The sequence below is a fragment of the Moschus berezovskii genome, chromosome 6 (assembly GCF_049115385.1).
Source record: "Moschus berezovskii isolate FMDL1 chromosome 6, NW_MosBer_1.0, whole genome shotgun sequence".
In the NCBI taxonomy this organism is placed as follows: domain Eukaryota; kingdom Metazoa; phylum Chordata; class Mammalia; order Artiodactyla; family Moschidae; genus Moschus; species Moschus berezovskii.
The window spans coordinates 104,082,368-104,109,795 of NC_142465.1; the positions used below are offsets into that span (position 1 = coordinate 104,082,368).

Genomic DNA, 27,428 nt, shown 5'->3' on the forward strand with positions numbered 1-27,428 from the left:
CTGTAGCCCGACAGGCTCCTCTGACCATGAAATCCTTCAGGCAAGAATACTGGAGTGGGTAGCCATGCCCTCTTCCAGGGGATCTTCCTGACCCAGAGATCGAATCCGGGTCTCCTGTATTGGATTCTTTATCATCTGTCCCATGAGGGAAGCCCATAAAGCAACTATAGCCCAATTTTAAAAAAAAGGAAAAGAAAAAGAATAAGGTGATAAATAGATGAAATAGGATTAGAAGATTCTAGTGTTATGCTGAATAAAGGAACTCATGTGAATTCACATTCATGTAAAAAAATTTTACATTCATGTAAAAAAAATGATTCTTTGTTGACTGAGCCACTAGGGAAACCCATAGTATAACTATTGACTAGTATTAATCAGTGTACTATTCATGTGACTAGTATAACTATTCTCTACACTTGTGTGTGTTCAATGTTTTCCATAATAAAAGTTACAGTAGAAAAAAATCATCAGTCATTCCTATTATAAAAAAGGTTAAGATATTAAGAGATTTAGTATTTAGAAAGGTGAGAAGGAATAGTATTCTCTGGGAAGCGTATGGGACAGGGTGATGAATAGATTACAGAATTGGAGGGTTCTTTTGTTGAGGTTTGTAAGCAAAGAAGCATGTTTTTCAAACATTTGCCTTGTCGAGGAAGTCAGTTTCTCTTGTTCCCTTTTCAGGTATGGTCTCATGAAGTCCTGCTGGCGTTGGACTGAGGACAGCCGCCCCTCACTTAGAAAGCTACACTCGTGTCTTGAAACTGCTGCTCAAAGTGCAAATGACAAGGCTGTGTTGCAAGTACCGGAGTTGGTGGTACCTGAACTGTACGCAGCTGTGGCAGGTGTCAGCGTGGAGAGTGTCTCCTACTGCTACAGCATCTTCTGAAGGTCCTGGGACAACACCCACTTTGGGGAGATCGTATACTCTTGAAACCGGTTCCTCCAAGAACAAAGACTTTCTAGTGGGAGTTAAAGGGAGAAATGGGACATGGATCTTGAATCTTCCCCTACACATTTCCCTAGAAAACTGAAATGATGCTGGATGAGGCTGCCCTCACCATTTACCCTTGAGATGGAAAAATGCAGTTTCATTTCTGTTGTCCCAATTCTGAAGACACAGGATAGATGGGATGGACAGTGTCGATGCAAGGGAGGTTTTACAAATTCGCAATCTTTGTTGCAATATGGCATAGATAAGTTGGTCCCTCCTACCACGGCTTGTTTCCTTCGAAACATGCTTTTATCTAGACTATGGTAAGGTCCAGAAAATTGGAATCAAATGAGGGAAGAGAAAGTTGATAAATTGATGAGAAGAAAATGAAAGGTTCTATTTGCTCAGGAATACAGATGAGGACCAAGGTCCATCCTTCACAGAGAAGGGAGAGGAAGGTCTTATAGTTCTTCATTTCTGGTTTGTTTGTGCAGGGATGAAGGAGAACCATTAAGGACGATTTCTGAGCTCACCCTATATGGAGAAATACAGTACCCTTTTATCTAATTCTGAGACAGGTAAATCCTGTTGGTACTATTCTAACTAGAAGCTGGAGGGGTGATTTCATGATTAAGAGCATTGGTTATGTATCATCCATCAGGCTGGCTTTCTGGTCCCTGTTAGAATATAGAAATCAACCCTGAATATTTATTGGAAGGACTGATGCTGAAGCTGAAGCCCCAGGACTTTGGCCACTTGATGCGAAGAGCCGACTTATTGGAAAAGACCCTGATGCTGGGAAATGTTGAGGGCAGGAGGAGAAGGGGGTGACAGAGGATGAGATGGTTGGTTGGTATCGCTGACTCAATGGCCATGAGGTTGAGCAAACTCTGAGAGATAGTGAAGGACAGGGAAGCCTGGCGTGCTGCAGTTCGTGGGATCACAGAGAGTTGGGCATGACTGAATGACTGCTCAATGACAAATGAGACTATGGCGGCTGAGCTCAGAGAGTCCAATAGAGTTGGTGATGAATAGATTGTGTATGTATTTAATAAATGGGAAATATGGAAACCAGTAAGGGTGCTTACTAGGTCAGGATGTCTTTAAGGAGTGCTAGAAAAAGATGTAACCTGAGATGGAAGGATGGTAGGTTCTGATTTTCACTCATTCAATGATGTACTGTGAAACTTATTTCATTAAATTAATATTTATGGAGTGAAAGTATACATTTTGGGTTATACAGTTGCCAAAATCTTGACAATAAGGAGGATGAAAGTAAATAAATGAATTAATGTCAACAGGAAAATTCAAGAGACAGTCTACATTGTCAGAAAAAGATTCCTTATGTGTAAAAAGGGGATAATACCTACTTCACAGGGCTGCTGTGAGAATGGAATGAAAGGGTGTTATTTGTACCACATGTGGTGCATACTATATGACAATAAATATTAATTTCCTTACCCACCCCTTTGCTATCCTAGGTTCTCCTTCATGTATTTTTCATTTAACATCTGTGGTGACCAAGAAGAGACCCTTGGTTTGTCAGTCACATTGCAAGGCAGGACGTACTTAAAGATGATGGTATAGTACAAATTGTTGTTGTTGTTTAGTTGCGTCTGACTCTTTTGTGATTCCATGGGCTGTAGCCCCCCAGGCTCCTCTGTCCATGGGATTTCCCAGGCAAGAATACAGGAATGGGTTCCTTTCCCAGGGGATCTTCTCAACCCAGGGGCAAATCCACATTTCCTGCATTAGCAGGCGAATTCTTTATCACTGAACCACCCGGGAAGACTATAGTACAAATACCACATGACTGAAATGAGGAAGTCATTATTTTTGTGTGAGTGTTTGGATGACAACAAGTCACCTCCTAGTATTTCAACATACTGGAACTATCATGACGATGACAATTCAGTTGAACACATGGTCTGTGATTTTAAAGAATACATCAGGTATTCTTGAAGAGACATTCAAGGCTGCTATAGAAAAGCTGACTGGCAGTTGAAAAAGTTTGCATAATCCTGATGGAGTCACCCAACTGCATAACAATTCTTGTACCTGTAGGAATACTACAATGACTAGTCAGAATTTTAATACGTGTTAAGTAGCAACAGAGAGAAGGGAGGTGGAATGGCTGAGCACAAAACAATGAAATCCTATAGAATGTCATTGTTCTCAGCTGTTCCCTTATGTCTAATTTACAAAATATTTATTCAATTATTTTCAAAGAATTGAGTGTTAAGGGCACCTGTGTCAGACACTGCTAGATGCTGGATAAAAGAAACAGTGTTGGATTAGAGTCTAGAAAGCAAGGGACGTTCTATACATGTTTGTATGCATAACATGTGGTGTGGAGTTGGTGAAGGACAGGGAAGCCCAGTGTGCTGCAGTCCATGGGGTCGCAAACAGTCGGACTGGACTTGGCGACTGAACAAGAATGTGTATTTGTGAATTACAAACTGTGGTAAGTGCTGTGAAAAAAAAGTGCAGGGTAAGCGGAAGGGAGTAAAAAGTGGGTGCTTTGCTGAAAAAAGTGGCATTTAAATCGAGACCTTAGGAATGGGGTGAGTATGCCTGACAGTGAAGAGAAGAGCTTTCCAGGAGAGGGATTATTTACGTGAAAACACTGAGGCAAGAAAAAAAGCAGTTTGAGGAGCTGCAGGGAGGCACAGTGAGGCAGGAGGGGAGTGGTGCTGATGAAATGGAGCGTTGCTCTTTCACACTGTATTGCTTTTCCCCAAGGGAAATAATGAATTCGCCTTTAGCAACAATATTCAAAGTAGTACCTGATACTCATCCATCACGGGTAATTTAGAAATAATAAAAATCAACTCTACCAAAATTCTGGGAATAAGTTAGATGATCCAGGAGAGAATATTTCACAAAATACCCACCGTGTACAAAAATAGACTCAATGGGAAAGTATAGTTTTAAAAATATGTAAGAGGAACAAAATATTAATTCTACAAATAGTTGTTCATTGTATACCACATACAAAGCTCAAAGTTAGTAGCCATGGAGAAAATAAAGACAAACCTGAATGACTCAAGTCACTTATTTAGTAGTAAACTGGTGCCTCCATTTTTTTTTATTACATATCTTTATTAGGAACAATATTTTGAACACTTGATCCTAATAAAATTATATTAATTTATATAAAGATGTAAAATATACACAGTATGAAATAAATGCAATATAAATTTAAAAGAGTAAGATAAAGGTGAAATAAATTTATTTTTAAAATATTTTTCTAATTATTTCACATTGTATGTTAATGTTTGTTTTAGTAAAAGGCAAAGAAACAGACAATTGCTATTTTCAACTTGATCTGTTTTTCTGGATATAGATCTGGAAAACTGGATATAGTAATTGTTTATTCAAAGGAAACTGGATTTTCCCTTCAGTTGGCCAGGCTTTTTCCAAAAGGACAGTTATATTTCTGGCATATTTGACTTATCATTCAAATCAGGTATTTCCAAGGTAATGACTAGAAAAGAGAATTACAATGTCTACCATTTAATCAAATTGAATCCAGGTTAGGATTTGTTTTATTGTTTTGATTTCCTCCTCTCCCAGTCTTTCTTTTCCAATTTAGCCTTTATGGTTAAAAAACAATTCTAACATAGCTAGGAACTGAGCAAATGCCGACCTGGAAATCATGTCCCATTGAAACTTGACAATGTAACAGAATAATCTGAACCAGAGTTCTCGAATCATGTTCATGCACAACACTTCACTTAGGTATTTTGTGCCTGAAGAATCCCATGAACAGAGGAGCCCAGAGTCCACGGAGGTTGCAAAGAGTTGGACACGACTGAGCACTCAGATTAAATTTGAATAATAATATGTTTCACCATTTTAAATAAAAAGTAAATCAGTTCAGTTCAGTTGCTCAGTCGTGTCCGACTCTTTGCGACCCCATGGACTGAAGCACACAAGGCCTCCCTGTCCATCACCAACTCCCGCAGTCTACTCAAACTCATGTCCATTGAGTCAGTGATGCCATCCAACCATCTCATCCTCTGTCGTCCCCTTCTCCTCCTGCCCTCAATCTTTCCCAGCATCAGGGTCTTTTCCAATGAGTCAGTTCTTCACATCAGGTGGCCAAAGTATTGGAGTTTCAGCTTCAACATCAGTCTTCCAATGATTATTCAGAACTGATTTCCTTTGACTGCTTGGTAAATGGAAAAAGTAAATAGAATCTTCTAAATCTTTTTTTTTTTTTGCAACTCTATGTTTTTATTCATCCTTATTTTCACTTACCCATTTACAATGCTAGTAATACATCAAGTGGGCTTCCCTGGTGGCTCAGATGGTAAAGAGTCTGCCTGCAATGCAAAAGACCCGAATTCAATCCTTGGGTTGGGAAGAACCCCTGGAGGGGATCCCCAAGAAAAAGAAATGTAAAAGAGCAAAATGGCGGTCTGAGGTTCTTACAAATAGCTGTGAAAAGAAGAGAAGCTAAAGGCAAAGGAGAAAAGGAAGTGAAGAAAATTCGCTCAGTTGTGTATGACTCTTTGCGAACTCATAGACTGTAGCCTAACAGGCTCCTCCATCCATGGGATTTTCTAGGCAAGAGTACTGGAGTGGATTGCCATTTCCTTCTCCAGGAAGAATCTTCTAAATCTTAACCTTAACCAGCAAACTCATCGGAAAAGACCCTGATGCTGGGAAAGATTGAAGGCAGAAGGAGAAGAGGGCAACAGAGGATGAGATGGTTAAATGGCAATACCGATGCAACAGACATGAACTTGGGCAAACTCCAGAAGATGGTGAGGGACAGGGAAACCTGGCATAAATCCATAGAGACTCGAAGAGTCAGACATGATGGGGCAACTGAACAACAGCTCTTACTAAATTTTTGCTCTACCATAACTCATTTAAAAAATAAATATGTCAGGGGAGGAACAAGATGGCGGAGGAATAGGACGGCGAGACCACTCTCTCCTCCACAAATTCATCAAAAGAACATTTGAACGCGAGTAAAGTCCACAAAACAACTTCTGAATGCTGGCAGAGGACGTCAGGCACCCAGAAAAGCAGCCCATTGTCTTCGAAAGGAGGTAGGAAAAAACATAAAAGATAAAAAGCAAGACCAAAAGAAGTAAGGACGGAGCTCCGTCCCGGGAAGGGAGGCTTTAAAAAGAGAGAAGTTTCCAAACACCAGGAAACATTCTCACTGGTGAATCTGTGGCGAGCCTTGGAAGCTCAGAGGGCCACATAACCCTCTTTTTTTTTTTTAAGATTTTTTTAAAACCCACAGATTACCCGCCAAACGGTAACTCCCAGAGGAGAAGCAGCGCAGACGCCTGCATACGCCATTAGCAGCGGGGGCTGGGCAGGGAGGAGCCGGCTGAACTGCTTAGAGAGAGGACTGGGCTTGAATGCCGCGAGAATAATTTGAGAGAACTGGGGAGAGCAAAGCAGACTGTGGGACAGCTTCCCCACAAAAAGGCGGAAAGCTCTAACCTATGACTCGGCCAGCCCCGCTCACAGAATAAAGGACTGAGCAGAGTGAGCCGGCTGCGGTCGGCCCATCCCCCATCCCCCGCCGAGACAGGCAGGGAGCGCAGCCAGAGCCGGAGCGGGCAACCGCGGCCTCAGAAAGGCATCTGATACAATCTGCACACAGGCTTGTTGCTAATTAGGACTTCTTGGGCTCGGGCCGGTCGATATTCCCCTGAGAAGGTACGCCAGTTGTACACCCAGAAAACTGAGTGGCAGGGACTGGGGAGGCGATAAGTCTCAGAGACCGCGCTTGCCAAACACCTGGTCCCCTGAGCTGCTCAGACCGGGGAAGGCACAAAACGCAGGCCCAACCAAGTCTGCGCCTTTGTGGAGTACCTGAGAACCTGAACTTGAGCCGCTCAGACCTGGGAAGTGCATACAACCCGGTGCCGGCCTCGGACAGTTCCCGGCAGAGCAACCTAGAGCCTGTGCAGTATAGACTGGGACAGCATACGTGCTGTGAGCGGGGGCAAACCCAGTGTGGCCGAGACGCTGCGAGCACTCCCCACAGACGCCAGAGATATTCGACTGCAGCGTTCCTCCCTTCCCAGAACAGGACTGAACAACTGAGCCTTAAAAAGTGTCCACCCACCCCCTAGTATCAGGGCGGAAATTAGACACTGAAGAGACCAGCAGACAGAAGCTAAAACAGAGGGAACCACCTTGGAAATGACAGATAGAGACGTCTAGAAACTACTCCAAGAATAAGACCAAAAACCAGAGGCAAGAGACTTAAGCCCGAATCCTGAGAACACCAGAGAAGTCCTGACTCCAGGGAACATTAATCGATAGGAGCTCATCAAACGTCTCCATACCTACGCTAAACCCAAGGGTCAACAAGTTCCAGAGCAAGACATACCACGCAAATTCTCCAGTAACACAGGAAACTAGCCCTGAGCTTCAATATACAGGCTGCCCAAAGTCACTCCAAACCCACTGACATCTCATAACTCATTACTGGACACTTCATTGCACTCCAGAGAGAAGAAATCCAGCTCCACCCACCAGAACACCGACACAGGCTTCCATAACCAGGGAACCTTGACGAGTCACCTGTCCAACCCCGCACACAGCAAGGAAACTACATAATAAAGAGAACTCCACAAACGGCCAGAAGAGGGAAAGGCCACCCCAAGCAAAGCATTATAAGCAAGATGAAGAAGCAGAGAAATACCCAGCAAGTAAAGGAACAAGATAAATGCCCACCAACACAAACAAAAGAGGACGATATAGGGAATCTACCTGATAAAGAATTTCGAATTTTGGTGGTGAAAATGATACAAAATCTTGAAAGCAAAATGGAGTTACAGATAAATAACCTGGAGAAAAGGATTGAGAAGATGGAAGAAAGGTTTAATAAGGACTTAGAGGAAATAAAAAAGAGTCAATATACAATGAATAATACAATAGATGAGATCAGAAACACTCTGGAGGGAACAAACAGTAGAATAACAGAAGACAGGATAAGCGAGCTAGAAGATAGAATTGTAGAAATAAATGAAACAGAGAGGAAAAAAGAAAAACAAATTAAAAGAAATGAGAACAATATTAGAGACCTCTGGGACAATGTTAAACGTTCCAACATTCGAATCATAGGAATCCCAGAAGAAGAAGACAAAAAGAAAGACCATGAAAGAATACTTGAGGAGATAATAGTTGAAAACTTCCCTAAAATAGGGAAAGAAATAATCACCCAAGTCCAAGAAACCCAGAGAGTCCCCAACAGGATAAACCCAAGGCGAAATACTCCTAGACACATATTAATCAAATTAACAAAGATCAAACACAAAGAACAAATATTAAAAGCAGCAAGGGAAAAACAGCAAATAACACACAAGGGGATTCCCATAAGGATAACAGCTGATCTTTCAACAGAAACTCTTCAGGCCAGGAGGGAATGGCAAGACATACTTAAAGTGATGAAAGAAAATAACCTACAACCCAGACTACTGTACCCAGCAAGGATCTCATTCAAATATGAAGGAGAAATCAAAAGCTTTACAGACAAGCAAAAGCTGAGAGAATTCAGCATCACCAAACCAGCTCTCCAACAAATGCTAAAGGATCTTTTCTAGACAGGAAACACAGAAAGGGTGTATAAACTCGAACCCAAAGCAATAAAGAAAATGGCTATGGGATCGTACTTATCAATAATTACCTTAAACGTAAATGGGTTGAATGCCCCAACCAAAAGACAAAGGCTGGCTGAATGGATACAAAAACAAGACCCCCATATATGTTGTCTGCAAGAGACCCACCTCAAAATGAGGGACACAAACAGACTGAAAGTGAAGGGCTGGAAAAAGATATTCCATGCAAATAGAGACCAAAAGAAAGCAGGAGTAGCAATACTCATATCAGATAAAATAGACTTTAAAACAAAGGCTGTGAAAAGAGACAAAGAAGGAAACTACATAATGATCAAAGGATCAATCCAAGATGAAGATATAACAATTATAAATATTTATGCACCTAACATAGGAGCACCGCAATATGTAAGGCAATTACTAACAAGTATGAAAGGGGAAATTAACAATAATGCAATAATAGTGGGAGATTTTAATACCCCACTTACATCTATGGATAGATCAACTAAACAGAAAATTAACAAGGAAACACAATCTTTAAATGATACAATAGACCAGTTAGACCTAATTGATATCTATAGGATATTTCACCCCAAAACAATGAATTTCACCTTTTTCTCAAGTGCACATGGAACCTTTTCCAGGATAGATCACATCCTGGGCCATAAATCTAGCCTTGGTAAATTCAAAAAAGTTGAAATCATTCCATGCATCTTTTCTGACCACAATGCAGTAAAATTAGATCTCAATTATGGGAGAAAAACTATTAAACATGCCAACATATGGAGGCTGAACAACACGCTGCTGAACAACGAACAAATCATAGAAGAAATCAAAAGAGACATCAAAATATGCATAGAAATGAATGAAAATGAAAACACAACAACCCAAAACCTCTGGGACACTGTAAAAGCAGTGCTAAGGGGGAAGTTCATAGCAATACAGGCACACCTCAAGAAACAAGAAAAAAGTCAACTAAATAACCTAACTCTACATCTAAAGCAACTAGAAAAGGAAGAAATGAAGAACCCCAGGGTCAGTAGAAGGAAAGAAATCGTAAAAATTAGGGCAGAGATAAATGCAAAAGAAACAAAAGAGACTATAGCAAAAATCAACAAAGCCAAAAGCTGGTTCTTTGAGAAGGTAAATAAAATTGACAAACCACTAGCCAGACTTATCAAGAAACAAAGGGAGAAGAACCAAATCAATAAAATTAGAAATGAAAATGGAGAGATCACAACTGACAACACAGAAATACAAAGGATTATTAGAGAATACTATCAGGAATTATATGGCAATAAAATGAATAACCTGGAAGAAATGGACAAATTCCTAGAAAAATACAACTTTCCAAAACTGAACCAGGAAGAAATAGAAAATCTGAACAGACCCATCACAAGCACGGAAATTGAAACTGTAATCAAAAATCTCCCAGCAAACAAAAGCCCAGGTCCAGACGGCTTCACAGCTGAATTCTACCAAAAATTTAGAGAAGAGCTAACACCTCTTCTACTCAAACTCTTCCAGAAAATTGCTGAGGAAGGGAAACTTCCAAACTCATTCTATGAGGCCACCATCACCCTAATCCCAAAACCTGGTAAAGACCCCACAAAAAAAGAAAACTACAGGCCAATATCACTGATGAACATAGATGCAAAAATCCTTAACAAAATTCTAGCAATCAGAATCCAACAGCATATTAAGAAGATCATACATCATGACCAAGTGGGCTTTATCCCAGGAATGCAAGGATTCTTCAATATCCGCAAATCAGTCAACGTAATACACCACATTAACAAACTGAAAAATAAAAATCATATGATTATCTCAATAGATGCAGAGAAAGCCTTCGACAAAATTCAACATCCATTTATGATAAAAGCCCTCCAGAAAGTGGGAATAGAAGGGACATACCTCAACATAATAAAAGCTATATATGACAAACCCACAGCAAACATTATCCTCAATGGTGAAAAACTGAAAGCATTTCCCCTAAAGTCAGGAACAAGACAAGGGTGCCCACTCTCCCCACTACTATTCAACATAGTTCTTGAAGTTTTGGCTACAGCAATCAGAGCAGAAAAAGACATAAAAGGAATACAAATTGGAAAAGAAGAAGTAAAATTTTCACTGTTCGCTGATGACATGATCCTCTACACAGAAAACCCTAGAGACTCTACCAGAAAACTACTAGAGCTAATCAATGATTACAGTAACATTGCAGGATATAAAATCAACACACAGAAATCCCTTGCATTCCTATACACTAATAATGAGAAAATAGAAAGAGAAATTAAGGAAACTATTCCATTCACTGTTGCAATGAAAAGAATTAAATACTTAGGAATATATCTACCTAAGGAAACAAAAGACTTGTACATAGAAAACTATAAAACACTACTGAAAGCAATCAAGGAGGACACTAATAGATGGAGAAATATACCATGTTCATGGATTGGAAGAATAAATATTGTAAAAATGAGTATACTACCCAAAGTAATTTATACATTCAATGCAATCCCTATCAAGCTACCAAAGATATTTTTCACAGAACTAGAACAAATAATCTCACAATTTGTATGGAAATACAAAAAACCTCGAATAGCCAAAGCAATTTTGAGGAAGAAAAATGGAACTGGGGGAATTAACCTGCCAGACTTCAGGCTCTACTACAAAGCCACAGTCATCAAGACAGTATGGTACTGGCATAAAGACAGAAATATAGATCAATGGAACAAAATAGAAAGCCCAGAGATAAATCCACACATCTATGGACACCTCATCTTTGACAAAGGAGGCAAGAATATCAAATGGAGAAAAGACAGTCTCTTTAACAAGTGGTGCTGGGAAAACTGGTCAGCCACTTGTAAAAGAATGAAACTAGAACACTTCCTAACACCATACACCAAAATAAACTCAAAATGGATTAGAGAGCTAAATATAAGACTAGAAACTATAAAACTCCTAGAGGAGAACATAGGCAAAACACTCCCTGACATAAATCACAGCAGGATCCTCCAAGACCCACCTCCCAGAATATTGGAAATAAAAGCAAAAATAAACAGATGGGAACTAATTAAACTCAAAAGCTTCTGCACAGCAAAGGAAACTATAAGTAAGGTGAAAAGACAGCCTTCAGAATGGGAGAAAATAATAGCAAATGAAGCAACTGATAAAGGATTAATCTCCAAATTATACAAGCAGCTCCTGCAGCTCAATTCCAGAAAAATAAATGACCAAAGAATGGGCCAAAGAACTAAACAGACATTTCTCCAAAGAAGACATAAAGATGGCTAACAAACACATGAAAAAATGCTCAACATCCCTCATCATCAGAGAAATGCAAATCAAAACCACAATGAGATACCATTTCACACCAGTCAGAATGGCTGCTATCCAAAAGTCTACATGCAATAAATGCTGGAGAGGATGTGGAGAGAAAGGAACCCTCTTACACTGTTGGTGGGAATGCAAACTAGTACAGCCACTATGGAGAACAGTGTGGAGATTCCTCAAAAAATTGGAAATAGAACTGCCATATGATCCAGCAATCGCACTCCTGGGCATACACACTGAGGAAACCAGAATTGAAAGAGACACGTGTACTCCAATGTTCATTGCAGCACTGTTTATAATAGCCAGGACATGGAAACAACCTAGATGTCCATCTGCAGACAAATGGATAAGAAAGCTTTGGTACATATACACAATGGAGTATTATTCAGCCATTAAAAAGAATACATTTGAATCAGTTCTAATGAGGTGGATGAAACTGGAGCCTATTATACAGAGTGAAACAAGCCAGAAAGAAAAGCACCAATACAGTATACTAACACATATATATGGAATTTAGAAAGATGCAAATGATAACCCTGTATACGAGACAGCAAAAGAGACACAGATGTATAGAACAGTCTTTGGGACTCTATGGGAGAGGGTGAGGGTGGGATGATTTGGGAGAATGGCATTGAAACACGTATGTTGTCATATGTGAGACGAATCAATAGTTCAGGGTCAATGCATGTTATAGGATGCTCGGGGCTGGCATGTGGGGATGACCCAGAGGGAGGATAAAGGGAGGAGGGAGGTGGGAGGGGGGTTCAGGAGGGGGAACTTATGTAAACCTGGGGCAAATTCATATCAATGTATGGCAAAACCAACCAATATAATATTGTAAAATAATTTGCCTCCAATAAAAAATAAATTAATTACCTAAAATAAATAAATAAATAAATATGTCAGATACAACAGAAGACTGAGAAAATAAGCCATTATGCTTAATCTAGCAGACTGGCTTTACTTGTTTTGGATATGAGTCAATGGTTATGCTATATGTTAGAAGCATATAATACTGTCATATGCATGAAAAATCATTAGTTTGAATGATGGAATTGAATATATCACCACGTCTTAATCATCTAGCAGTACCTTCAAGTGCTCACTATATGTGAACATGTATCAAAAACAATGGTGTTGAAGTTGTGGTGTTTCTGCACAATGATGGTTCTCATTTTAAAAAAGTAACACCACTGAGTGCTCTAAAAGACATACATGGTTGAAAGAGAGAAGTTACTACAGAAGAGAGAAAGGTGGTGGATGGAATAAAGACTGAAATAGACTGTAGTCATTCTTATATTTAAAAACATTTCAACCACCTTAGAATACTGTTTTAGACCATATAATATTCTGGATTTACTACTTTGATCCTTTTAATGGGATGAGTTAGCCTTAAAAGCCTTTTTTTTTTTTTGTAAATACAAAACCCAAACTATTAAAAAGCTACTGATAAAAGAATGAGGACAAAAAACTACCCTTTTCAGTATTTATCACAGGAAAGTCAGAACATATTTCTGGAAATTGTAAGTAGGAATGATTTGATAATTTTAAATAGTGGGGCAAAAGGCAAAAAAGGTATGAGGACAGAGAAGACCTAAGAGATCAAAGGAAGAGAGGATTTTAGACACTGGGAAAAGTGGAACATTTTAAAAGACTAAATTAACACTTATAAGAAATAATCATCTCTGACCATAGACCTCTGACTTGATTTGTCACCATGGAGCAGAAAACAAAAAAATTAAAAACTCTAGTGGGAAATCATTATTTTATAAATGGATATTGTGTATTTAATTAAATCATTAAGCCTTAATTTCAGCTGGAGTTGGAAAATAAAATGTTAATTTCTTAATTACTTCACATAGGTTTTTGAAACTGATCACAGATAGATTGCATTAGCAAAGGCGGAAATAGTTCTTTATTTGACTTAATTTCAGGAGCCCAAACATTTATTTTCATAAATAAACTGTGCTATTGCTAGTAAGTATGCTCTAGTTTGAAGCCTACAGCCACTGAAATTGAAATTTCTGTGTTCCAAAAATATTTTCACTATTTCCTGCCCGTGCAGAAGCCTATGAACAGGCTCTCATATATTGTCCAAGGTAGCCACTAGACATGTCTAGCTATTTAATATTAAGTTCACACAACTAAAATAAGATTTAAAACTAAAAAATTCACTTCCTCAGTCTTACTAGCCACATTTCAAGTGCTCAATAGCCATTCAGAACATTTTCATAGCTCTGAAGTATAACATCCAAGATCACAACACCCAAATGCTTTATCACGTTCCAATTTTTATCATGATACAAGAGATACACAATTCGACTATTTTTGTGGTGGTTGTTGTGGCTAATTATAAGAAGGATTTAATTAAGTATATTTTCACGCTTCATCTTAATAACAGAGTTAGAGAGGATTAGTCTTGAGCTCAGATTTCTGTTTAGGGGATAAAGTCAGTCAAGGGTTACCGATAAAAATCTTAACACTGTGCATTCCATAAGCTCTGTTTACACAGTCACAGATCTGGTGTCTGTAGCTGTCTCTAGGTAAGCATGAACTCTGGCACATGTACCAACAACTGGAAGGAAAATCATTAGGGAATCAAAAGATTGCACGGGGCTTCCTACAAAAAACAAACCAAATGGCTTAGTGCCTGTATTTCCAGAGATACTATAGAATATTGCGATCAAGTTTCTGTAGATCATTTTTGTGATAAGCACAGTGACTGACTCACCCCACTTTGCCTGGGAAGTTCCATGTTTTAAGACTGAAAGTCCCACATCCCAGGAAACTCCTTAGTCTGGACAAAACTGGAGAGGTCAGTCACCCAAGAGGTGAGGGATGGTGCTATATGTTTCTTGTATATTTTCTATAACAGCAGCCTACATTGGAATCAAATAATTTTTCTATATTACAGTTTATACATGGTTAATATGGGTTTCCATATTGGCAGTTATACAATTGCTAATACTTAACATAACCTGCTCAGTCTGTTTTTCTGGTTATTCCACTTCCACGAACTTAGTGTCCTAATGATACCGAATTTCTTGGCTTTCCCAAGTCATGCATTTTAACACGGCTGTGCCTTTGCTCAGGCTGTTTGCTTTTCCATCCCTCTGAACATATACTAAATTTATCCAACAAGGTCTAATTCAAATAGCATCTTGTCACAAATCTTCCCTGATATTTCCCCTTTCTTCCACTTCCCCTCTTCCCTAATAAAGTGACTTGAGGCCTCTGCAATATTACCAGCATTAAACAAACAAACAAAACTTTCTTATAGCATTTGCTTCCATGGACTAACATGTGTCTACATGTTCATTTTCTAGACCACAAGCACAAAGGACTATTTTTATTACCAGTGCCCACCCATTTCTGGCACATAGGAAATGCCCATTATAATTCATCATATGTTGTTTCATAAATTTTAAATCTTATTTCACATACATTATCTCATCTGGTCCTTTCAACAGTTCTTTGAGCTTGAGGAAGTTGATTGTAGTCTATCATTTGGTTGACCAATGAAAAGGCTTAAAGATAGGGTCTTAAACAAAGTTAGGTAGAGATAAGTAATGGACATAAATCCGTCTTCTGACTGCCACTCTTTATCAAATCCCACTGAAGGTTAAAGGGTATCTAACAAGCAGGATTATTCTGTGTATCGATAAAAGAAAGGTAATCAATATATCCGAAGAGAAAAACAAACAAAAATCAGGCTTTGTGTAAAGCTCAGCTTGTCTTTCCCCATCCTTCAAAACCCACCCCAGATGAGCGCTATTTCACTTCCCCAGTATAACTCTATAGCGGAAGAAATGTGGGCTAAACCACTTGATCTGTGATCAAATTGCTGAAACTCCAGTAACCGAACAAGTTTTATTATTGAAATAATTTTTTTTTTCGTATCATGACTGTCAAGAGATTTTGCTTCAATGTACTCTTCAAACTTTCAGACCGCCTGTCTTGATGGATTCTTTCTACTTTGTCTCGTCTGGCTTCTAGATGCCAGAAAACGAGCCATCATGTTCCAAAGCGGTGAGGCCTGTGTTACAAACCTAGCAAGAGACACGGCTGAACTGCAGATCTGCATTCTGATTCTGGGCTTTTATCTTGACTCTTCCCACTAACCTGGGGAATAAGGCCACACCCACCTCACGGGATGCAGTGAGACCCCAAAAGTCAGAGTGACTTTTAATTTAGAACTTAGAGCAACTCTGAGCCCATAACAAATGCTTTCATATTGTACCACTTGTGCTTCCTCAATATAATATGATCTAACTAATTCTGAAAATAATATGACCCTAGTAAGACTCTGATGCTGGGTAAGGTTGGGTGCGGGAGGAGAAGGGGACGACAGAGAATGAGATGGCTGGATGGCATCACCGACTCTGTGGACATGAGTTTGAGTGAACTCCGGGAGTTGGTGATGGACAGGGAGGCCTGGCGTGCTGTGATTCATGGGGTCGCGGAGAGTCGGACACGACTGAGCGACTGAACTGAACTGAAAGCAAAGTTCAGGTCTTTGCAACCCTGCCCCGCCACACGCCGGCCCCCACCCGCTCTTCTCTCGGGCTGAGGGAGGCTGGAGCGGCGCGCCCGCTGTGACGTGTGATCCTTGGGCGAGTGACGTCACTACCAGGCGCCGGGAGGCACGTCGGCCGGTCCTTCGGCGGGCTTTTCGGGAGTAAAGATGGCTATGGCCAGCGATTTCTACCTGCGCTACTACGTAGGGCACAAGGGCAAGTTTGGACACGAGTTTCTGGAGTTTGAGTTTCGGCCGGACGGTGAGCGGAGGAGCGGCGGCTGCCGCAACTGGGAGCACTGCTGAGCAGGGGAGAAGCGAGGCGGAGAGGCCGCGAAGGAGGCAGGGTGGGTGGGTGAGCTTGCTCGGGCTCGCGAGTGTACAGTTGGGTCCAGGAGCTTAAAAATGTAGGAAGCGTGCATTGGTTTGGGGGAATAAGAGAGAATTTATCGGTGTCCGTTATTTCAGAAAAGCCTATGTTGCCTTTGATCCCAGAGTTCAAGCTATAGTAATCAGAATCCTAGGATCAGTTCACCGGAAGGGACCTTAAAGGCCTTATAGTTAATCAACCTAATACTTGGACTTTTTTGAGAACATCCGCACCACGCGGTGGGCCCATGGACTTTTAAAATCTTCCTGTAAATAGTAAATTTCAGACGGCCCATTCATCCGTTTTACTCATTCAGGCACTGTATGGAAGGCAACAAGTCGAGAAAAGCAAATGAGTCCTGCTCTGAAGGCCGGAAGCCCAACGTGTAGAAAAACGAGTAATGATGTCTTTCGGGTGCTTACATACAGTTGTTCGCTATTGGATGCGTTAAGGGGGCGTGGTTTTGCATTAAAGAGTCGGAAATCTTTTTCAAGAAGGCCACAATTGAGATGAGCATTGGAATGAGAGGACGTATTTTCTTGGTCTCTGGGAAAAAAGGAGTCAGACTCCTGAGCGCCCTATGAGCAGGGAAGCCGGGGGGCGGTGAGGTGAAACTGCCAGTAGCCCAAGGAATCTGCAGCAAATTCTACATTTTGACAACTGTAATTCTCTTTAGATAGTTGTACTGTATATTGAACTGTTATTGTAACAACAGTAGTCCAACTGCATGGACTGTTTTTTTGAATACATATTATGTGCTGGGCAACAGGTAAAAACAAAAATTGAGGGTACAGTAGTGCATAAGACGTTTTCATTCCCCTCAAGGAGTTATGTCTTGGTGGATGACATAAACATAAAACAAAGTGTAAAGTGGTATGCATATTAGGTGCTGTGTTCATCCTTTGGACAAAGTTCTGGGAAGGCATGAAGGAAAAATTGGGGGAGGATCACATACTAGGAAAAGGGGAGAATATGAGACATGTCAGGTAGAAGTCAGGGTAACTACATTCTGCAATTATTTAGGAACCTTAATCGTCCCTAATCTTCCTGGTTCCCCTCAGGTTGTTTCTAAATTTAGCTCAGGAGCCAAATTTACTTGAATTCTCTTTTATCTTTTCTTTCTTTGGACTTCCCTGGTGGCTCAGATGGTAAAGCAGCTCCCTACAATGTGGGAGACCCGGGTTCAATCCCTGGGTTTATACTGTCTTCAGGGTCTTGGCTTGTGAACAGCTTTTAGCTGGTCCATGTCAATTTTTGCCAGTCACATGGTTTAAGAAGTCTTTTCTTAATCTTCAGTTCAGTTCAGTCTCTCCATCTCTTGGGAACCCCATGAACTGCAGCAGACCAGGCTTCCTTGTCCATCACCAACTCCTGGAAGCTAAGTTCAAACTCATGTCCATGTAGACAGTGATGCCATCCAACCATCTCATCCTCTGTTGTCCCCTTCTCCTGCCTTCAATCTTTCCCAGCGTCAGGGTCTCTTCGAATGAATATTCAGGACTAATTTCCTTTAGGATGGATTTGTTGGATCTCCTTTCAGTCCAAGGAACTCTCAAGAGTCTTCTCCCAACACCACAATTCAAAAGCATCAATTCTTCCACAATCAACTTACTTTATAGTGCAACTCTCACATCCATACATGACTACTGGAGAAACCATAGCTTTGACTATATAGACCATTGTCAACAAAGTAATGTCTCTGCTTTTTAATGTGCTTTCTAGGTTGGTCATAACTTTTCTTCCAAGGAGTAAGCGTTTTTTAATTTCATGGCTGCAGTCACCATCTGCAGTGATTTTGGAGCCCAAGAAAAGAAAGTCTGTCACTGTTTCCACTGTTTCCCTACCTATTTGCCATGAAGTGATGGGACCGGGTGCCATGATCTTAGTTTTTGAATGTTGAATTTTAAGCCAACTTTTTCACTCTCCTCTTTCACTTTCATCAAAAGGCTGTTTAGTTCTTTGCTTTACTGCCATAAGGGTGGTGTCATCTGCATATCTAAGGTTATTGATATTTCTTCCGGCAATCTTGATTCCAGCTCCTGCTTTATCCAGCCTGGCATTTCACATGATGTACTCTACATAGAAGTTAAGTAAGCAGAGTGACAATATACAGCCTTGACATACTCCTTTCCCAATTTGGAACCAGTCTGTTGTTCCATGTCTGGTTCTAACTATTGCTTCTTGACCTGCATACAGATTTCTCAGAAGGCATGTAAGGTGGTCTGGTACTCCTATCTTTTGAGGAATTTTCCACAGTTTGTTGTGATCCACACAGTCAAAGGCTTTGGCGTAGTCAATAAAGCAGAAGTAGATGTTCACCTACTGTTGAAGCCTAGCTTAGAGAATTTTGAGCATTACTTTGTTAGTGTGTGAGATGAGTGCAATTGTGCAGTGGTTTGAACATTCTTTGGCATTGCCTTTCTTTGGGATTGGAATGATAGCTGACCTTTTCTAGTCCTGTGGCCACTGCTGAGTTTTCCCAATTTGCTGGCATATTGAGTGCAGCACTTTCACAACATCATCTTTTAGGATTTGAAGTAGCTTAGCTGGAATTCCATCACCTACACTAGGTTTGTTCATAGTGATGCTTCCTAAGGTCCACTTGACTTTGCATTCCAGGATGTCTGGCTCTAGGTGAGTGATCACACCATTGTGGTTATCTGGGTCATGAAGAACTTTTTTATATAGTTCTGTGTATTCTTGCCATCTCTTCTTAATATCTTCTGCTTCTGTTAGGTCCATACCATTTCTGTTCTCTATTGTGCCCATCTTTGCATGAAATGTTCCCTTGGTATCTCTAATTTTCTTGAAGAGATCTCTAGTCTTTCCCATTTTATTTTCTTCTATTTCTCTGCATTGATCACTGAGGAAGGCTTTCTTATCTCTTCTTGCTATTCTTCGGAGCTCTGCATTCAAATGGGTGTTTCTTTCCTTTACTCCTCGGCCTTTAGCTTCTCTTTTTTTCTCAGCTATTTGTAAGGCCTCCTCAGACAACTATTTTGCCTTTTTGCATTTCTTTTTCTTGGGGATGATCTTGATCATTGCCTCCTGTACAATGTCACAAACCTCTGTCCGTAGTTCTTCGGGCACTCTATCAGATCTAATCCCTTGAATCTGTTTTTCACTTCCACTGTATAATCGTAAGGGATTTGATTTAGATCATACCTGAATGGTCTAGTAGTTTTCCCTACTTTCTTCGATTTAAGTCAGTTCCCAGTCTTGTTTTTGTTGACTGTATAGAGCTTCTCTTCTTTGGCTGCAAAGAATATAATCAGTCCGATTTCGGTATTGATCATCTGGTGATGTCCATGTGTAGAGTCTTCTCTTGTGTTGTTGGAAGAAGGTGTTTGCTATGACCAGTGTGTTCTCTTGGCAGAACTCTGTTAGCCTTTGCCCTGCTTCGTTTTGTACACCAAGGCCAAACTTGTCTGTTGCTCCAGGTGTCTCTTGACTTCCTACTTTTGCATTCCAGTCCCCAGTGATGAAAGGGACATCTTTTTTGGGTGTTAGTTCTAGAAGGCCATGTAGGTCTTCATAGAACCATTCAACTTCAGGTTCTTCAGCATTAGTGTTTGGGGCCTAGACTTGGGTTGCTGTGATATTGAATGGTTTGCCTGGAAACAAGCAGAAATCATTCTGTCATTTTTGAGATTGCACCCAAGTACTTCATTTTGGACTGTTTTGTTGACTATGAGGGCTACTCCATTTCTTCTGAGTGATTCTTGCCTACAGTAGTACATACACTGGTCATCTGAATTAAATTCATCCATTCCAGTCCATTTTAGTTCACTGATTTCTAAAATGTCAATGTTCACTTTTGCCATCTCCTGTTTGACCACTTTTAGTTTACCATGGTTCGTGGACCTAACATTCCAGGTTCCTATGCAATGTTGTTCTTTACAGCATCGGACTTTACTTCCATCACCAGTCACATCCACAACTGGGCATTGTTTTCATTTTGACTCTGTCTCTTCATTCTTTCTGGAGTTATTCCTCCACTCTTCTCCAGTAGCATATTGGGCACCTACCGACCTGGGAAGTTCATCTTTCGGTGTCATATCTTTTTGCCTTTAATACTATTCATGGGATTCTCGAGACAAGAATACTGAAGTGGTTTGCCATTCCCTTCCCCAGTGGACCACGTTTTGTCAGAACTCTCCACCATGACCTGTCTGTCTTGGGTGGCTCTACACGGCATGGTTCATAGTTTCATGAAGTTAGACAAGGCTGTGGTCCATGTGATCAGTTTGATTAGTTTTCTGTGATTGTGGTTTTCATTCTGTCTGCCCTCTGATGGATAAGGATAAGGATAAAATGAAAGTGAAGTCGCTCAGTCGTGTCTGACTCTTTGCGACCCCATGGACTGTAGCCTGCCAGGCTCCTCTGTCCAAGGGATTTTCCATGCACGAGTACTGGAGTGGGTTGCCATTTTCTTCTCCAGGAGATCTTCCTGACCCAGGGATATAACCCGGGTCTCCCCCATTGTAGGCAGACGCTTTACCGTCTGAGCTACCAGGGAAGTCGGATAAGGATAAGAGGCTTCTTAATCTTTGATTGAGTGTTTTCAGGGAAGTTTCATTTCAGAACAGTAGTTCTCATCCGCCACCACTGTTTCACAACCTTTCTATCTGTAATAATGAGACCCAAAGACAGCAGTTCCTTAGAGATTCACCTTATTAAGATAACCTATCATTTTAGAGGATCTGGATCACATTACAGCTGTACCTAGGCAACTGACCAGCCATGAGGAGAAGCGTACATAAGGGAGTATATCAACATTCAATGTAAATCAGAAAACAAACTAACCAGTTTTTATTTGGAAACATTATATAGTTTGTGAAGTGAAATCGCTCAGTCGTGTCCAACTCTTTGTGACCTATGGACTGTAGCCTACCAGGCTCCTCCATCCATGGGATTTTTCCAGGCAAGAATACTGAAGTGGGTTGCCGTTTCCTTCTCCAGATCTTCCTAACTCAGGGATTGAACCCAGGTCTCCTGCATTGTAGGCACACTCTTCTTCTGAGCCACCAGGGAAGTCAAGTTTGTATTGCTTCTTAATTATAGTTCTAAAATAGCATTACCATGATACATTGAAGGAAAATAAATGAGAACATTTTGGAGTTGTGAGGAAGGCATGTATATTGGTACAAAGTAGATTTAAGTCTGAATCTTGTGTGACTTTGAGCAAGTTACTTAACTCTCTGTTTTTGTTAATTGTGAATAGGTGAGAGAATGAAACCTACTTTTTAGGGTTGTTTTACAGATTAGATTAAATGCTCTGGGTAACTCAGAGGCACCAATAAGACATAAATAAGACAATAACACAATAAAGTAAGGTAAACTTTAGAAGAAACATTAGTTGTTTCATTAAACAGATTCCCTGTTTAAATCATGATGTTGCTTAAGAAAATGGGTTTTGAAAATGACCCTCCTATTACATGAAAGTGTATTAAAGGCATGGAGTATAAAGAGTTGATTGGCTTCAGCTTCAGCCATCATAACAGCAGATGCATATCCACCATTGATCTTATGCCAGGAGGGAGGAAATATTAATAAAAGTAGTAATATAATATAGTTTTTACCTTCAAAATTGCTTATGATGTCATTTCTTTCTTATTTTTTTAGCAGTTTTTGCTGTTATAGATTGAATTTCTTTCTACTTCCTACAGGAAAACTTAGATATGCCAACAACAGCAATTATAAAAATGATGTCATGATCAGAAAGGAGGTACGTTCTTTTCAGATGTCTAATTTTTTTGTGTTAAGCCTGTTTTCCTCATGTCTGTGTTTTTACTTACATATTTAAAGTACATGTAAGGCTATAGAGAAGAGGCTGATTTATAGATTGAAAAAGGATTCTTTGTAGCATCTATAACAGCAGAAGAATCAATCTGAATATATTAAGTTATAGTACCACATTTGAGCATATCAGTTAATTCATTTTATAATTAACTTGGTCTTTTTACTCTGCTCATTATTTAAAATTAATCATGTTTTGAACACAGTATGCATTTTAAATGAAAGTCTCAAAAGTTAGGTATAAGAAAGAATTCACCGTACTGTGATGTGTATTTGCATTTGTCACTGTTCACCTCATAAATTTTGTGTTAACCACTCAGAGATATTTGATACAAGGTTTTAAGGAGGGAATAATGATATGAAGAGGGAAAAATATGTTTTAAAGGAAAGGGCAAGAGAGTGAAGAAAAATCAATAAGGATGAATGATTCTCTCCTTTTAGAATCAGAATTAAAGTTTTCTTTAATATTCTGTTTGCATACTCAGGGTTTGTAACTCTGCTTTATTATTTCTGTCTAAGTTGTGTCAAGATGTAGACCCTGATATTTTTATTGCTTGCTTTCAGGCTTATGTACACAAGAGTGTAATGGAAGAACTAAAGAGAATCATTGATGACAGTGAAATTACAAAAGAAGACGATGCTCTGTGGCCTCCCCCTGACAGGGTTGGCCGACAGGTTTGTGTTTCATAATTCTTTAAATGCATAAATTGTAAAAATTATTAATAGAATTGTTGTGTTTCTCCTTATTTATCTAGAATAGACCCTAATTGAATCTTGGATTTTTTTCATCTAGTAGGCACCTGGTAAATGGTTTATAATTGTGTTTTACTTTGCATCAATTTGTGAGCTACCTCCTAGTAATAAAAGAGTCAGTTTAGACATCTTTCTGAACAGTCTTCTCTGCAGCCACCGCAGCTAACCTTAGGGTGTTTTCACAGTGTTAGGATTAATTTCCATTATAGGTTAAGTACTTTTATTAGGAATAATGAGTTCTTGCCTGCATGTGTGCTCAGCCCTGTCTGACTCTTTTTGATCCCATGGACTGTAACCCACCAGGCTCCTCTGTCCATGGGATTTTCCAGGCAAGAATACTGGAGTGGGTTGCCATTTCCTCCTCCAGGGGGCTTTCCCGACCCAGGGATCGAAGCCAAAGCCGTGTCTCTTGCATCTCCTGCACTGGCAGGTGGATTCTTTACCACTGGCACCACCTGGGAAGCCCAATGAGTTCTTAATAAATAATAAAAATAGGTAGGAAAAAGCACAAATGTTTGTTAAATTTGAGAACTAGGATTCTCATTATGTAAAATTCACTTTCTCCAGATATATAACTTTGAAAATTTTTATTTGCCTCTTTATACCCCAGAGAGAGATTTGATTATTTTCTTTGTTCAAACTGACCATTGCCTTTGCCTGTCATATTCCCTTCAGAAAAATTGGTATTTCTCAAAGGGCTGCTGAAGAGCTCTGAAGGCCTGATTTCACTCTGTAGAAAGACAGTTTGATTTCTGAATTGGGTCTTTTCAACTGCTGGAAGAATGAGATATGACTGCAGGAGGAAGAAACACTTAATTTCCCTTTTGTGTGTTCCTGAGGATTACACTCTATAACAACTTCTTTGACTAGAAGAAAATGTGGAGAATAGATGCTGATGCTCTGTAACAGTAACTTAACGCTTCTATTTAAAGAAACATTATTTAGGAAAGCAAAGGTAATAGTTAACAGTATTTATTGTATTCACTGTGAACACTTTTAAGAAGTAAATTTAAATCCTCATTTGTTTTAGACATATATATATATATATATATAGGCATTGAAAATCAGAAACAACAGCAGCAAACCTTTTATTATCTCTTAGACTCAAGGAGAGAGCAGTCTTTTCATCTACCCACTTGATCACGTGTTCATGTGTTTTGGGTAATGGGGAGGATTACTTATGCCCTTGTAGTTGTCCGTTGGATATTTAGGTCAAAGATTTTGATTGCTTGAGAGTCTTAATTATCCATTCTGTGTGTGTGCCATAAAGGGGCATAATTAGATCTTTTCTGATCAAATACAGAACCGGGAGTGTCTTTAATGGCATCTGTTAATTTAAACTGAAAACTCAATACAGACATAGCCTCTTAATTTTTCATTTTAGATTTGCAGATAAAATAAGGAGAAAAATTTATACTTAATTTTGTACACTGGAAGCATAAATCTGTTTTATGCTGTTTTGTTTTACTAGTTCTTAATTGTAATTGTTTTGTGAAGTCAAAAGAGTATGAATCTTTCAGTCTTACAATCCAAGATTTAAATATTAGTACCATCACATATTAGTGGTTGTAACTGAGAAAGACAGGCTTTTTTAGCCCAGTTTTGGGGATTACAGAGAATATATTTTTAAAGTCCCTTTCAGCAGGCCTGATACACAGTAGTTGCTAAATAGTGCTATTATTAAAATTATGCTCTTTATTTGTAGAGCCTGGTAGAAAGGATAAATGTATTTGTATTTATTATATTAAAAATAGGCTTAAACCCATGTTATTGGTTTTTATTGACATCATAAGAAACATTTCTGTGTGACTCTGAAGTCTATCATTCATTCGATAGCATCTTCTTTATGAGATCTCTGGAAAGCAGTTCTTGATCCAGCCTAATACTGGGGAACTCTAAGGAGTTGATGAGATTTTTACTTTACAGACATAGTTTATAGTTAACAAATTGTTTCTTTTTTATTTTTACCCCCTCCTCTATTATGGCTAGAAAACTTGCAGTTGTAATAGGTGAATTTTTACATTAAATGCATTTTCTGTTTTATTGTTTTCAGGAGCTTGAAATTGTAATTGGAGATGAACACATTTCTTTTACCACATCAAAAATAGGTTCTCTTATTGACGTCAATCAGTCAAAGTGAGTATTAAAAGTATTAATAAAAGCTAAAGTATTTTGACTAAATTGACATGTTTTATTAGGCTCATTTTAGAACCATAGCCAGTTTGATGAGATTAATTGTATCCTGTAGCAATTTATTATGTATATGTAATCCTCATTTTTATATTAGTGAAGACTTGTTATCAAAGAAGTTATCAGTGTATTTTACTGATTGCCAAAAAATCTTAGTCTGGATGCAGCCCCACAGAATTTAAAAGAAATCCTTCTTGGATTTCTCACCCTTATTAGTTCCATATGACATCATTTGCCTCCTTGGGTTTAATACTTGAAACATGTATATTATCATCTGTGAAACGAATAGCCAGTCCAGGTTCGATGCATGATACAGGGTGCTCCGGGCTTGTGCACTGGGATGACCCAGAAGAATGGGATGGGGAGGGAGGTGGGAGGGGGTTTCAGGCTGGGAACACATGTACACCCGGGGAAGATTCATGTCAGTGTATGGCAAAACCAATACAATAATGTAAAGTAAAAAAAAAAGAAAAAAAGAAAGAAATGGAGAAAACCCCAATATAGCTTAAGTATGGCTGTAGCCATATGTACCTTCCCAAACTCTGTCTGATAGATACCTCTTACCGTTATCTGAAAAATCTCTGCCTCCTACTATTTCTTTCCACTTTTTCCCCTCAAAATGTTGTTCTAGTGTTATTTTCCTATCAGCGTAACTTGTAATAACTTTTTGTTTGCTTAACTGGTTTCAGTGAAAGAGAGAGAGAGGAATTTCAGAGAAAAGTTCAGAGAAAAGATAGAGATAGAAATTGTCCAGTACATCAGTAATATTAATAGTTATAAGAAAATCCTTTCTCCTCAGTTCCTTTAATTGTTTTTGGTTTTTGGTCTCTGTTTTAAGAATTAATTTATATTATTATGTTGTTTCATTCTTGGAATAAAAAACTAACTTTTATCTTTTAAATTTTAGGGATCCTGAAGGCCTTCGAGTATTTTACTATTTGGTACAGGACCTGAAGTGTTTAGTGTTTAGTCTTATTGGATTACATTTCAAAATTAAACCAATCTAAACTATATGTTTTTTGAAACTGGGCTTATATTTAATTAAGGGGTGGGTGAGGGAGGATTTGTTCATTTATAATATTGGGGTTTTTATGATTGTGAAGCAGACTTTTTTGTATGCAAATTGAAAACAAGACAGTATCTAAGCAGGCTTAATGGTTATCTTCACTTGAGTCCAAGTGGGTTGAGCAGTCACTGCACACATTAAACTCTGTAAATAAAAGCCACATTTTGTTGAAATTTTGCTCCAATAAAACATCACAGCCTGGATGAAGAGTGCTTTTGGTCCTTCAGGAGGCCAGATCTCTGATTCATTTTAAAGATGAAAATTGTTCTAGAAGGTGTATCCTATGACAGAGAGTCTTTTATGTAAAAACATGTAGCCAGGTTCCCATCTGTTTAAAAGCAGTTGTAGATCTCCCCTTGTTTCTGCCACACCTGATGGAATTTAATTTTTTGGTGCTCAAAGAAGTTGTTTATAGAAGCTTTTGGACTTTTTATGTTTGTCACAAACTCCTTAGGGGTTATTCACATTTAAATGTTTTTGTGTAAGCAGTGATTTCCTCAAGGTTACAAAGGTAAAGTCAGTATCCAAAGTTAGACACATGTTTTATTATGCGCCTATTCCCATATTTCACAATACACATATTTTGTATATCTGTGGGAAATAAATGAGTTCTCAGCTCAACAAATTACTTAAAATTTAGACGTCTCTGTGTGTGTGTGTTTGTGTGTGTCTGTATTTATATCCTAACTCCTAATGAACACAAGTCCCAGTCATATTTCCCAGTTCCCTTTAACCTCTTTCTGATAGACTTGATTATTTTGTGTGTTAGTAATTCATACCCTGGTATTCTGTTACTTTTCCATCTGCACCTTCACTCTGAAAGTATGCAGTCCTGGCAGTCATCATCCACTTTGCCCAAAGATCAGTCAGGT

General features: G+C 39.2%; 2 protein-coding genes across 9 annotated transcripts in view; both read left to right on the forward strand.

Moving 5' to 3' along the window:
• The window catches only part of STYK1 (STY kinase 1), a 53,104-nt gene extending 49,134 nt beyond the window's left edge, over positions 1-3,970 (forward strand). For all 6 annotated transcript variants that reach the window (XM_055396794.2, XM_055396797.2, XM_088837322.1 and 3 more), the window contains one exon: positions 682-3,970. In XM_055396794.2, coding sequence (XP_055252769.2) covers positions 682-886 — 205 coding nt within the window. In that variant the 3' untranslated portion in view covers positions 887-3,970. The remainder of the gene's footprint in view (positions 1-681) is intronic.
• A 12,500-nt stretch (positions 3,971-16,470) lies between these two features.
• MAGOHB (mago homolog B, exon junction complex subunit) lies at positions 16,471-26,763 on the forward strand. Of its 3 annotated transcripts, none has more exons than XM_088837323.1 (5): positions 16,471-16,640; positions 22,418-22,476; positions 23,112-23,222; positions 25,354-25,436; positions 26,398-26,763. In XM_088837323.1, the coding sequence occupies exons 1-5, from the start codon at positions 16,547-16,549 to the stop codon at positions 26,495-26,497; spliced, it is 447 nt and encodes a 148-aa protein (XP_088693449.1). In that variant the 5' UTR covers positions 16,471-16,546; the 3' UTR covers positions 26,498-26,763. The 3 variants fall into 3 exon arrangements, with proteins under 3 accessions (XP_088693449.1, XP_088693451.1, XP_088693450.1); XM_088837325.1 differs by having other exon boundaries at positions 16,547-16,640; positions 22,374-22,476; XM_088837324.1 differs by having other exon boundaries at positions 16,637-16,725.
• The last annotated feature ends 665 nt before the right edge of the window (positions 26,764-27,428 follow it).